The sequence below is a fragment of the Triticum urartu genome, chromosome 5A (assembly GCF_056163025.1).
Source record: "Triticum urartu cultivar PI428250 chromosome 5A, HENAU_Tu73, whole genome shotgun sequence".
Classification (NCBI taxonomy): Eukaryota; Viridiplantae; Streptophyta; class Magnoliopsida; order Poales; family Poaceae; genus Triticum; species Triticum urartu.
The window spans coordinates 680,180,217-680,193,736 of NC_141877.1; the positions used below are offsets into that span (position 1 = coordinate 680,180,217).

General features: G+C 41.9%; 2 protein-coding genes across 2 annotated transcripts; both read left to right on the forward strand.

The window, feature by feature from the left end:
- Nucleotides 1-700: 700 nt before the first annotated feature.
- On the forward strand, nucleotides 701-1,828 carry LOC147974095 (uncharacterized). Its single transcript, XM_087524907.1, has 2 exons — nucleotides 701-1,072; nucleotides 1,697-1,828. The coding sequence occupies exons 1-2, from the start codon at nucleotides 701-703 to the stop codon at nucleotides 1,826-1,828; spliced, it is 504 nt and encodes a 167-aa protein (XP_087381033.1).
- Nucleotides 1,829-1,861: 33 nt separating this feature from the next.
- Nucleotides 1,862-4,123, forward strand: LOC147974096 (zinc finger BED domain-containing protein RICESLEEPER 2-like). The gene is made up of 4 exons (XM_087524908.1): nucleotides 1,862-2,722; nucleotides 2,820-2,858; nucleotides 3,336-3,420; nucleotides 3,888-4,123. The coding sequence occupies exons 1-4, from the start codon at nucleotides 1,862-1,864 to the stop codon at nucleotides 4,121-4,123; spliced, it is 1,221 nt and encodes a 406-aa protein (XP_087381034.1).
- The last annotated feature ends 9,397 nt before the right edge of the window (nucleotides 4,124-13,520 follow it).

The following is a 13,520-nucleotide window of genomic DNA, read 5'->3' on the forward strand; positions in this document are numbered from 1 at the left end:
ATAGCGCGACCCTATATATATATATATATAGGAAAATGGTTGTGTACTCCTGGGAGTACGTACTCCCGCTTCTCATATACCACATAGATGAATCTTTTATACCACTTTATTGTTTTTAATATACTTCATTAGTAATTATTAGATACCCCAAAATGAGTTTCATGAAAAAATTTATGTGAGTCTACATGTTTTTAAATGTTTACATATATACTGATCTGTTTGTACGTGAAAAAGGTATATTACAAAAAGTACATCGCAGATGATATTTTTTCAACAAAACTCGTATTGGGATATCTTAAAATATTTAATAAAGTATATTGAGAATAATAAAAAGGTATAATTAATGCATATATGAGGTATATTGAGAATGGGAGTACATACTCCCAGGTAAATCTGGACGTCGAACTCGAGCTTTCAGGCTCGGCTCGGGCTCGCCCAGGCTCGGCCCGAGTTTGATTCGGCCCGAGAAACAAAAAGGCCGAGCCGAGCTGCGTTATTGGGCTTGTTTCGGCCTCGGGCCAAGCCCAGCTCGGCTCGAGCCAGCCCGTGAGCTCGTCCAACTCTGTAGCCCAAAGTGGCCCAGCACCAGTCACTTGACCTAGCGCTCTACCTCACCCCGAGCAGCACTCATCCTCTTTCCCCCAGCGCTAGGTTAGCCAGCCTCCACCGGCCGCGGCCATTGCAGTTCCTTGTGTCGCCGATGACACACACGCCGCTTGTCCAGATCGCCCAAGGAGCCATGGAGAAGAAGAAAGAGAGGTCATTGACCTCCATTCTTGGGAAGCAGCCAGCGATTGGAAAAAAGAAGAAGGGCAGAAGCAAGACCTCCAGCTCCATGGACGCCGGCATCGAGCCGTCCGTTCGTTCCAAGGCCAATCCAAGCATCGTCCTTGTTGACCCGCTTGTGAGGGCAAAGCAGCAGGCGCGAGCAGTGCCACCCCCGCCTCCGCCTCGGCGTCTACCTGACAACAAAGGTATCGGCGTGCGGGCGGCAGCTGCTGTTGCATCCGGCTGGACCGGCTCCGCGAACACCTCCGTCACGCCTACTTCTCCGGCTGAAGCTGAGTCCTGGGTAAGCACAAAGCAGTGGCCTGCTCTTCTTTCCTCTCGATATAAATAAAGCTTGTGAGCTTGTTGTGTGATGCATAGGGATAAGCCAGAGAACAACAAAAGAAGTAGTAAATTTCCTATTGTTTCCACTTGATTTATGCCCATCTGCTATTGTCCATTATAATCAGTTGTGCTTAAGTAATTGATTGTTTCCTGAAGATTTGCATATGACTAAGTCTAACGCAACCAGAGTCCTCCAGTTTTGCGCCTACAGATATTTTGTAGCAATTGCATAATATTTTACAGTCTGTAACATGATTGTCTATTTCTGATGTAGCAAGTTATTATTCAGTCTGCTAGCCTAGCTAGCTTTGTGTAGGAGGAATCAAGTTATTATTTGGCTGTTCATTGGGCGCGTTTGAATGTATATGTTGTACATCATTGGGTGCATTTGAGTGTATATACTGTCTAAAAAGTGAGTATTTATGCCCATGTAATGCCCCTGTTTATTGAGGGCTCAATTGTTTTGTTGTAGAAACTATAGATGGATGCATATGTTTAACTTCATTCTTGCTGTCCTAATCTCAGTATACTTGCCGTACAAATATTTAGTGGATTTTCCTTCAAAATATCATTGTTTGAACAGGAACATGAGCCGGAAGAGGATCGTGTCCAGGAGCAGGATGAGGAAGAGAAGGATGAGAATGTGTATGTGCCTGCTGATGAGTCCGAGTCCGAGGAAGAAGAGAACTCGTATGATCTTAGAGAACTCATATGATCTTAGAGCACGAGGTGGAGTTCTACATACAAGATGTTGGAAACTGGCCGACCATATAGGCAAGCCTTGGTGTCTTATGCTGATTCGGATGCCAACTACAAGTGGAAGCCTACAAACAAAGAATGGGATATGTTTCAGCTTATTGAACCATTGTTGTTTGCTTTTGCTAGAGTGACTACAGCCTTTTCAGGTCAATCCTATCCCACCGCCAACATATTTTACCCCCACATTGTGAGTATCAAAATTGCTTTGAGAAAAGCCATGGTTCATAAGGACAAAACCTACAATGCTATGGGACATGCTATGATGGACAAGTTCAACAAATATTGGGAAGAACCAAACAATGTCATGGTTCTTGCCACTTTCCTGGATCCAAGGTACAAAATGAAGTACGTGGATTGGTGCTTTGGGCAGATCTATGATGAGGATAAGGCTGAAACTGAGTTGTCTGCATTCAAGAAAGATTTGGACAAGTTGTATGAGAAATTTGATTCTCAAAAGAGGCAAGCTGAACCTCAATGCAAGAATACTTGCAATACAAGTACCTCAATGCCACCTGCAGATTCTGAGTTTCTCTCATTCTTATCATCCACTTCTACAAAACGATCTAAGAGTGAATTGAGAAACTATATGGATGATGCAAATGAGGGTATGGTTGCCACTTTCAATCTGCTAGAGTGGTGGAAGGTGAATGCACTTAGGTATCCTGTTTTGGCAAACATGGCAAGAAGATTCTTAGCTATCCCTGCTAGCTCGGTGTCTTCTGAATCCACTTTTAGCACCGGTGGAAGAATTCTGGATGATTATCGAAGCTCTCTAAAACCATACATGGTGGAGGCATTGGTGTGTGGCGGAAGCTATATCAAGGGTGCTCACAAAGACTTAAATGTGTTGGTATGATTTCGATCTATGTTTTATGTCGTATGATTTCAATATGCATCATGTTATTGCCATAAACTAAAAATCTAATGGCTAACTTGCACAAAACTAGGATGTGGAAGAAGATGATGATGAGGAGGATGTGGAGAAGGTCAAATTGCCTAAAAGTGTGGCAGATTGCAACTACTAGTAAGTATGTTACTTGTAAGATTTTTTTAGTTTACTTTTGTTACTTGTAGGCTTTTCTTATTTACAATAACCATCGTTACATGTAGGATACATTGTAGGGAGAAGACCATCAAGATGCATTTGTTAAATTTGCATATGGAAGTAAATCAAGCAATGGATCTATATTGGTCGTCACCCTTGAATGATGGAGTTCTTGCATGGCTTATGTTGCCTGAACTTTAGATGTGACATATGTCAACTTCTCAACCTTGGACTATTAAGTTTATGTTGTCATTGAACTTTGAACTATGGATGTGACATATGTCATCTTATTTTGCTAAACTCATGAATGGTTTATGTTCATCTCAATTTCTTCAGTGTTGTCCAAACTAGGGTGCATTTGATGTCCAAATTTCAGTGTACTTGCTGTCCAAACCTGTGTGTATTTTTCTGTCAATAGTTTCAGACATTCAGTGTTAATGCTGTCCAAACTTGGGTGTACATGCTGTCAAAGTTTCAGGCCTTCAGTGTTGATGCTGTCCAAAGTTAGCACTTGGATGTATTTGCTGTCAAAGTTAGCACTTAGCACATATAAATACTACTATATTAGGAAGATAGGGAGTAGTCTGTATGCTGATGTGCAGTGCACACGAGCTGCCGAGTTGGACCGAGCCAGCACACAGCTTGGGTCGAGCCTGCTACTTAGGCTCGCCTGAGCAGTTAGCTCGGGCTGGCTCGGCTCGTGCTGGGCGAGCTAATGGCTGGCTCGGCCCGAGCTCGGCTCGGCTCGGCTCGCGTCCAGGTATACTCTCAGGAGTACAGAAGAGAAGTCATATATATAGGGAGAGAGAGAGAAAGTCTATTAATAACCCTGGGTGAAGAATTACCTATTCTGCACCCCGGTCGGACGACCCAGCCACACTCGCATGCAACCTGGCTCTAGCCGAGGTAATTTATTTGCTCAAAAGAAAAGCCAAGATAATTTATTTTTACCTAGCAACTGCTTAGCTAGCCCACTCCCCGCAGTTTCTGGAATATTGGGAGAGGAAGCGGCGAGCGGCGGGTGGTTTCGGCGGCGAGCCGCCGCGGGTGGAGTCGGATGCGTGCGACGCCGGGGGTGGCCCCGTTTGCCGGCGGCAGCGTCGAGGCGAGCAGTATTTCGCGGCGTTTGGCAACCTCTTCGACCGACGGGCGCGCCACGACCCACCTCCATCCCTCGCTCCCTTCGTCGCCCGGGCGATGACCTGACTTCCGTTCCCAGTTCCCGACCCCAAGCTCCTGCACTGGCCTCTCGTCGCCGCGCCGCGCCGGACTCGACCCCTCCTTTCTTTTTGATATGCACGACAGCAGGATAACCCCGATTGGAGTGAGGCTCGCGAGAAGCGACCCCCTTCCCACGACTGGTTCATAGCGCTGACGAGGTGGACGTTGTCGCTGTCAATCCTCCGGCGAGCTCCGCGTAAGATGCCCAGGCTCCATGGCTTCGTCTCCTACATGGTACCAAGCCATTCCCAGGTTTTCTCGCTTTCTCTCTCCCTCTGTAGGCGTTGTCATGCGTGCGTGTGTGTTCTTATTAGTCATTTTGCTACTGATGCTTAGATTAATTAGCATATTATGCAGGACAAGTATTGTGCTGGAAGCTCCATTAGTAATGTGATAAAGACAGGAGTCAATTTACATCTCTGACCATCTTAGATCTTGCCTTACTAGCTAGATTTACGATTTGGATTTGCTCTGTGTATAAGTTTATTCTCATTCAGGAATCAGCTAATGTACCACAATAGCATTTCTGTCATTCTAATTCCCGAAAGTATTTTAGAAATCCCATATTATTAATTGCTGATTGGATGGTTGCAAACCTAGATTTTCCCTTTTTTTTAAATGCCATGTAATGTTTCTTTAGGGTTTATAAACATATCTTGGTCTAAATCTGCATTTGTAAATTTGGTTTCTTCATTTCTGTTAGCTTGATTGATCTGCATTCCATGTCATACAAAACAATAACCTTCTCTTCTTTATTTTGTGATTTTAAAAATTGTTATTTCGTTGGTTTGAGGAACCCCTGGAACTCTCCATGATGGATGACCGGATGTTTATTTTCCCTTGCTTGCCATCATGCCATGATTCTTGGCCTTGATATTTTCAACTCAAATCATGATCCGGGGGTCAATTAAGGGTGCATGTACTTCATCTTCTTGTGATTGTGCAGATGATGGCCATTTAGCCATTTATATATATAGTAACTCTATTAATAAGTAATAATGCACCCTGGTCGATCGACCGAGTCAGATTTCTCTTCGGTCTAATCCAATCAACGTGTTGTGCCTCTCCACGCATGAGGTAAAATCTTTTAGGTGCTAACGTAAGTTTTCGTTTGCAAAAAAAAAAGCTTTATGTTCGTGGTAGCTATAGCCCCCTTTCTCCAGCTCGTCGTTTCCTATTCTAATCATGGTGGCCGATTCCCTAAAAAAATCATGGCGGCATGCGGTTTTCGACGGCGACTAGCTTGGGCGTGGTGGCCGACATCTAAGTGACCGGCGGGTGGGCCGGATGGCATGGTGGTCGGAAGAAAGGCTGGGTGGATTGGGGAGCAGCGGCGGACCAACGTGGTGCTCGGCGGAAATGTCGACAAGGCGTGTGGGTTGTGGCCTCAGTGTTGGGCAAAGCGGCTTGTGGTAGCCTGTTGGCCGCGGGAACGGTGTAGGCTCCTCACGGCGCTGCTTCAAATGTGAGCGATTTGTGTTGCTTGCTCCACTATGCGCTAGTGAGTTTAATCCAAATCTCTTCGACGACCCATGAAGAACCTGTTGAACATGCTAATTGAATACGAGCCAACCCGTGAAGATGCAAATTGCTATTAGCATAACTAATTTGTTTTGTTGAATTTGTTTAGAGGGTGAATCACAGCGGTGCCGAGCAGATGTCGAATTTTATTTTTCTGTCTTTGAACAGACGTCCTATTTGACTTGTTTTCAGTGCACATATATTGTTTCATCAATTAGTAATGCAAATTAGCTGCTACTTCATTTTTCTTGTCTGTATTTTCTTTGCAATCAGTAAGGAACTCAAAGACTAATGTGCATTTGCTCACTGCATTCTTCTCCATATTATTTCTGTACATCTTAGGATAGATTATGATAGCTGTAGCAACAATGGCTTAACCTTTAGTATATAGTTGAAATCTTGCACATATCTCTCTTGATTTATTTATCTTGTCTGCTGTCCTGCACCAATACTTGATGAAAGAAAATATCATAGTAAAATTTGACAGCTATAACTTTCCAGAAACTTATAGTTTCTGTATACCAAGGTTTTCTTCCAGTGATTCAATCCTTGTTCAAGTGCTCACATACATAAACTTAAACGTCCAAAAAATGTGTGCAAATGTTTATCTCTGTAAATATAACAAGCTTTTACAGTCAGGAGTAAATTTACAAACGCTGGTCTGAATTCCGAACATTCTAATACCATCTTGGCATCTTCCACACATAAAAATATGGTGTGCAGCAGCACCGTATAAATAGGTTTCTCTAGTTCTTCAGGTGGTTTCGACTACTCCCTCCGTTCCTTTATATACGTTGTATTTCTTTTTTGATAAAATTCCACAATGTAAAGTGCATTTCTTCCAATTCCTCAAAAATCTGTTTTTAGCCCTCTAGTAAAAAGGAAAGTATCTTTTCCCCGATTGCATGTATCTCTTCTTGTAAAGAGATAAAGGAAAGTATCTCTCTCCTGATTGTGCATATATCTTACTTTCCTAGCTTAAATGATTTACTTGCCACTGATAAATGATTTAGTCAAGGTTAATTTTGTCCTAACCTGTGTATAATTGTGTGCCTTGGTCACCGTGCTGAAATTATACACCTTACATAAAGGAATGGAGGGAGTATCATAGAAAGGTTTGTGCAAGACTCATGCTAGGTCCGATTAGATGGTGAAAAATCACTGTTGGATCTTAGAACTCTCTTTACTTTCAGCATTCTTAGGTCGGAGCGTGGCTGATGGATTATGGAGAGCACCTTTGAAACTAATGTTCATCTTTTCAGCTTATAGTTGTCCATGGTTACATTTTGTATCTAACGAGTAGCTGCAATGATACTAGTACATGTAACAATTTTCCAAGTACTAGAACTTTTTCAGTAATCGTTACAGAAACATTAGGGTCATTCAGATGAGGATGGCGCAAAGGCTGAATGGAAGTACATCTTTGCAGAAATTGTAGGTTCATTCAGATGGGGATTTTGCATCCTCTTAGTATTTGAAATGCAAAGGTCTGAGTTTGGCCAAAAGAACACCAGTGTCCATCTCAAGATTGACTGGAGATTGTTTTGCTACAGAAAGATAGTTTTCTCTACAGATATTGATTTTTTTAGATGATACTTTGTCAAGCAGTATACTGATTTTTTTTTTATTTATGTGTGTTGAACTCACATCGCCTTTGTTCATTGTAAGAAGACCTAGTTAATTTATCCAAATGCTTTTTGAGTAGTTATGCCGTGGTGTAATGAACCATTTCAGTAATTCTTGTCTTGCAATAATACCCAGGAATCATTTTGTGTGTGATCTAGAGCTAATGAGGTGAAACACGCAAAGATAATCTAGTAGATAATTGTTGTGCAATACATTGGAGTAAATGCAGAGAAGAAATCCAGAACCAAGAAGTCAACATCAGTTTTCTCAGATAAACACTTAAAATCACAGTTATTGACCAGACTAGCACAATATTCTGAAAACACATACAAATTACAAGAACAAACTACCACTCGTACCTCTACAAGGAAACTTGATAAGCATGATTTTATAGACAAAATAACTCATATGATGAATGCATTGCACACTAATCAAGTGGGGTACTAATATAGGAACACGTCACTGTAAGTCACCAAAGCTTCCGTTGCTCACTCCGTAAGATTACGACATCATCGTTTGATTTCTACACTACCACTTTGATGCGACATGTAGGTTGCTTACATGCACGATGTAAATTATTCGCATGCATGAGGTAATATTACATTAATCCCCTTTGCTTTACGGAACAGAGATTGGTTCCTTGGTTTAGGCTGTAATATTACCTCTAGTCCTTCTGTTTCTTACGATCTTGGAGGTATAGCCGTGAGAGATGGGCTGGGGTGAGGAATAAGAATTCCTCACCCAGGGTGATGAATAGCTATATATAGGGTCGCGCTATTCGTCACCCTGGGTGAGGAATAATTATTCTTCACCCCGCTCTATTTTACCATCAATGCACCGTAATTTTACGTTCCGTAATTTTTGTCTTATTTCCGATGCAAAAAGAGACCGTAAGAAAATATATAATCGCCGTAAAAAATATTTTATGTTATGTAAAATTACAAACGTAAAAACATAGTCTAAAATACACATAAACTGTAAATTTTCTTGTCTTATGACCTATATTTTTATTTTCTTATGTCAAATTTTACATAGTGAATCAACAGGAATGTAACTATTTGAATTCCAAACGTAATTTAATTATAAAATGATCGTAAGATTACCTCGGATCGTAATATAGTGTTATTATTCATCACCCAGGGTACAGAATAAATTATTCCTCATCCGAGGTAATCTTACAATCATTTTATAATTACGTTTGGAATTCAAATAGTTACATTTCTATTGATTCACTACGTAAAATTTGACATAAAAATAAAAATATAGGTCATAAGACAAAAAAATTTGCAGTTTATGTGTATTTTAGAATATTTTTTTACGTTTGTAATTTTACATAACATAAAATATTTTTTACGGCGACTATATATTTTCTTACGGTCTCTTTTTTCGTTGGAAATAAGACAAAACTTACGAAACGTAAAATTACGATGCATTGATGGTAAAATAGAGGGGGGTGAAGAATAATTATTCCTCACCCAGGGTGACGAATAGCGCGACCCTATATATATATATATATATATATATATATATATATATATATATACAGCCGGTCTATTCTGATAATATTATCAGAATAATTATTCTGATAACACTTCCGCACTGCACGCTCAATGCAAGTGCACGTCATTGTTTGAACCAAGTGTCGAAAAAAACTGCACGCAGTGTTTTTCCGGTACTGTTTTCGATCTAATTTTTTAACCGTTTATCGGAACGAGGCGTATAATATACCGTTGAAAAGCTATTGATTAGGCGCAACTTCTCCATGTTGAACACTTTTCGAGATTCCTCTCGGTTTAAGAGCAGTTTCGAAAATGGTGCGGTGGATGATGAGTGGCAGCGAGCGTATTTTCGTGATTGTTCCTAAACCGCTCATCGGAATAAGGCAAATGATATGCCGTTTGAAAGATATCATCGAGGCGCATCTTTTTCATATCTATTATTTTCTCTAATTCGTTACCGTTTAAGAGCAGTTTCGAATTTACTAAATCACGGAATTCTGTTTTTTGAAATTTTTGCAATTTTTGGTACTGTTTTTGCTCTAGTTTTTGAACCGTTTGTTGAAACGAGGCGTGTAATACGTCGTTGGAAAGTTATGGACAAGGCGCAACTTTCATATGTATAAATGGTTTTGAGATTCCTTACAGTTTTAAGTTAATTTTAAAAATCATGCGACGGACGACGAGTGGCAGCGGCCGTTTTTCGTGAAATTTTTACAAACCGGTTGTCGAAATGATTCAAATGATATGTCATTGGAAAGATATCGATGAGACGCAACTTTTTCATGTAGAACACTCTCTAATTCCTTACAGTTTAAGAGCAGTTTTAAATTTACCGAAATGCGGACACTCTGTTTTTCGCGACACCCAAATCGACGTGGGTACTTCACGACAGAAAACCGAACTGCATCAGACGGTCAAGTGAACTTCATGATTTCTTTTGTCGAACATATATTTTTCTCAGACAAGTTTTTGTTGTCTTTTTTTCAAAAAAATTATGAACAAGAGTGGACCACAAAAACAGGGGCAAGTGAGCTGCGACATATATCATAGTGAACCGCATGATTCCTTTTTGTCTTCTTTTGTAACTTTTGTGATGAAACACGTGGTACCTCATGGGATGAGTGCAGTGCACATCAGATATGTACTGCAAGGAAAAGCCGAGCGAACTGCGCTGTTCTTTTCTACATTTTTTGTTTAGTTTTTGTGTGGAAGCAAAAGTATGTGTACAACCGGTCTGCATTTCTTTTTACAACCGGTTACTTTTTTATGCATTAGATACAAGAGATGAACTGCAGAGATGCCCTCAACCATTCAAATCACACATTATAAATGAAAATATAAGCACAAAGGAACCTACATGCAATATGCAGGCGGTGGAGTTGCACTGAGGCTGCAATGAACCCTGTGTACTACGTCAGTCAGATGAGTGCACTGCTTCGGACTGAAACCGCACTGCATCAGACAGGCAACGGAAGTGCATGAACGAACCGCGACATGTATCAAAGTGAAACACTAAGCAATATATCAGCACAGAGAAAAGAACAGTACAGGATGGAAAACTAAACCGCAGGGATGAGGCAAGTGGACTGCATCTATTTTTCTTCCACACAACAACAGAGTGAGCTGCATAGAAGAATCAACCTTTTCTAATTATAATCTTCCAAAAAAATTACACTTGGCATCAGAGGGAACTGTTGTGCAAGAGAAGATCACTGTAGCGACAAAACAAGTGAGCTGCACTTCAAAAAGTACCGTTGTTATCTTCAATGCATGTTTAGGGAGAGTTGTACGTCTATGGACTACGAGACGGGGCGAATGTACTTCAATGCTTATTTCTTTAATCCACGGTACAAACACATTAAAATTACAAATGACGGGGGACTTAAAAAAATAAATCCACAATTTTTTTCCGCAGGTGCACTGCATGTCCAACCCCCACAGTACTGCGCCTGTACACCCGTGGGGACTGCAACCGAAACATGGAAAATGCAAGAATGTCATCCGTGAGCAAAAAGAAGATATAATGAACTACAAAAAGGATACAGTGAAGTGCATGGCAGAAGTTCATCGAGCAGTGGGAGCTCTCGACGGATCCGGTCGCGGCGAACAACAGGTGGTCGAGGGCCGAGCAAGAGAGGAGGAAGGGGGAGCTCCGACGTTTGTCGGAGGGGAGATGTTGCGGGCGCCGCTGTTGTGCGCCGAGGAGAACAACAACGGGGCCTGTCATGGTGGCCACGAACTGCAGGCTGAGCTGCGGTGAGCTTCACACTGGGCCGCAATGAGCTACACGCCAGGTTATCGGCGTCATCATCCTGGGGCCATACCCGTGTTGTTGCCTTTTCTATGGATGCGGGAGCGATGCCTCCACCTAATCTCATCCATAGCGGGCGAATCCCATCCCCGGCGACCGAATCCTATCTCATGCAGCCACTGAAGTAGAGGGGAGGTGTGGACTCGGGAGGTAGCTGCCCGGATCCGGCGCTCGGCGAGGCTCCGAAGGCTAGTGGGCTCACCCGGGCAGGGGGGAGGAGAGGGCATGCGTCCATGGTGGCGTGGATTTGGGTGGCCGTGGGGTACTGGGTGGTTGACGATGAGGATCCCGCCGGATCCATTGGTGGCTGGGCTAGGAGGCAGCCCTGAGCGCCAGCGGCGGCCGGGAGGAGAAGGTGAAGGCAGGAGAAGAGAGTCACGGCAGGGATCTGGGGGTAGAGTTGCTGCTTGGGCGGGTGCCCCTCGCCGGAGAAGGTGGGGAGGTTGGGGCGACAGCTCGGGGTGGGGCGGGCCATGCGGGAGAAGGTGGGAAGGGTGATGCGGCCGCACGGGGTGAGACGCTGTGCCGGAGAAGGCGGCGCGCGGCAGTGGGTTGGGGGATGTGGGAGGAAGGTGGATGTGTCGAGGGAGGAGTGGGGGAGTTGGGGAGATGGGCCCGATGGGATGGGATCTTTTTTTGGGTGCGTGCATTTCGCGTCGTGTCAGTTTAGCGGGTTAGGTGGGGTGTTATCAGAATAAGCGTTTTTGTTATTAGAATAAGACTCTTAAGGGTGTTATTAGAATAGACCCACCATATATATATATTGTCATATGATCTCTTATGCTAAAGTAACAATTCAATCACAATTACAAGTATGAATCATAAACTTCGTTGAGAACCAACAAACTCTAATCTCAGCCATTGAGGCAATTGCAATTTATCATAACATAGGAAAGAGTCAATATAAGAGCTTTTCATCAAGTCCACATACTCAACTATCATTTAGTCTTTCACAATTGTTAACACTCACGCAATATTGATGGGTATGGAGTTTTAATCTGACACAAAGAAAGATAGGGGCTTATAGTTTTGCCTCCCAACGTTTTACCTCAAGGGTAATGTCAACCATAATAGTTCATGAAAACTCACGTCCAATTAGCTATATATATCTGGATCTTTCCAACACATTGTGCTTGCCAAAGGATAAAACGCAAAAAGAAAGGTGAAGATCACCATGACTCTTATATAAGGTAGAAGATAAAAGTAAAAAATAGGCCCTTTGCAGAGGGAAGCAGAGGTTGTCATGCGCTTTTATGGTTGGATGCACAAAATCTTAATGCAAAAGAACGTCACTTTATATTGCCACTTGTGATGTGGACCTTTATTATGCAGTCCGTGGCTTTTATTTCTTCCACATCACAAGATTGTATAAAGCTTATTTTCTCCACATTAATAAGTCATACATATTTAGAGAGCAATATTCATTGCTTGCACCGATGACAACTTACTTGAAGGATCTTACTCAATCCATAGGTAGATATGGTGGACTCACATGGCAGAACTGGGTTTAGGGATATTTAGAAGCACAAGTAGTATTTCTACTTGGTGCAGAGAACTTGGCTAGCATGAGAGGGAAAGGCAAGCTCAACATACTGGATGATCCATGACAATATAATTTATCTCAGATGTAAGAAAACATAACCCATTATGTTGTCTTCCTTGTCCAATATCAACTCTTTACCATGTCATATTTTAGTGAGTGCTCACAATTATAAAAGATGTCCAAGATAGTATATTTATATGTGAAAACCTTTCTTTCTTTACTACTTCCTATTAATTGCAATAGTGACCAAAACTATGTTTGTCAACTCTCAACAACTTTTAATCATCATACTCTACATATGTGAAGTCATTACTCTCCATAAGATCAATATGATCTCTTTTTATTTCTTTTTATTCTTTCTTTTTCTTTTATTCACTCATAATCATAGCAAGATAATCAAACCCTTGACTCAACACTAATCTTTATTATATAGCTCACGGACTCGATTACAAAGAGGGATCATAAAGCAAAACTCACAACTAGATCATACTAAAACTTTATTCTACTAGATCAAGATATTAGCAAAAGGATCGAACTAAGAAAATGGTAAAGATAAAAGTGATGGTGATACGATACCGGGGCACTCCCCCAAGCTTGGCAGTTGCCAAGGGGAGTGCCCATACCAGATAATCAGTTCTTCTTTGTTGGTGAAGAAGGTGGAGTTGTTGATGATGGATAGTCGCACATCGAGCGTAGGAGGTCCCCCAACTTGCGGATAATGCCCTTGAGTGCGATGATATGCTCCTTCAACAAAATATTTTCACGTGTGAGATACTTGTTTTGTATACGAGCTAACTCAATCATCTTGAAAGCTTCGATCTCAGTTGGGGTAAGAAGATTGTGATCAAGTTGAAGGATGTCTTCTGCTGCCGGAATTTGGTC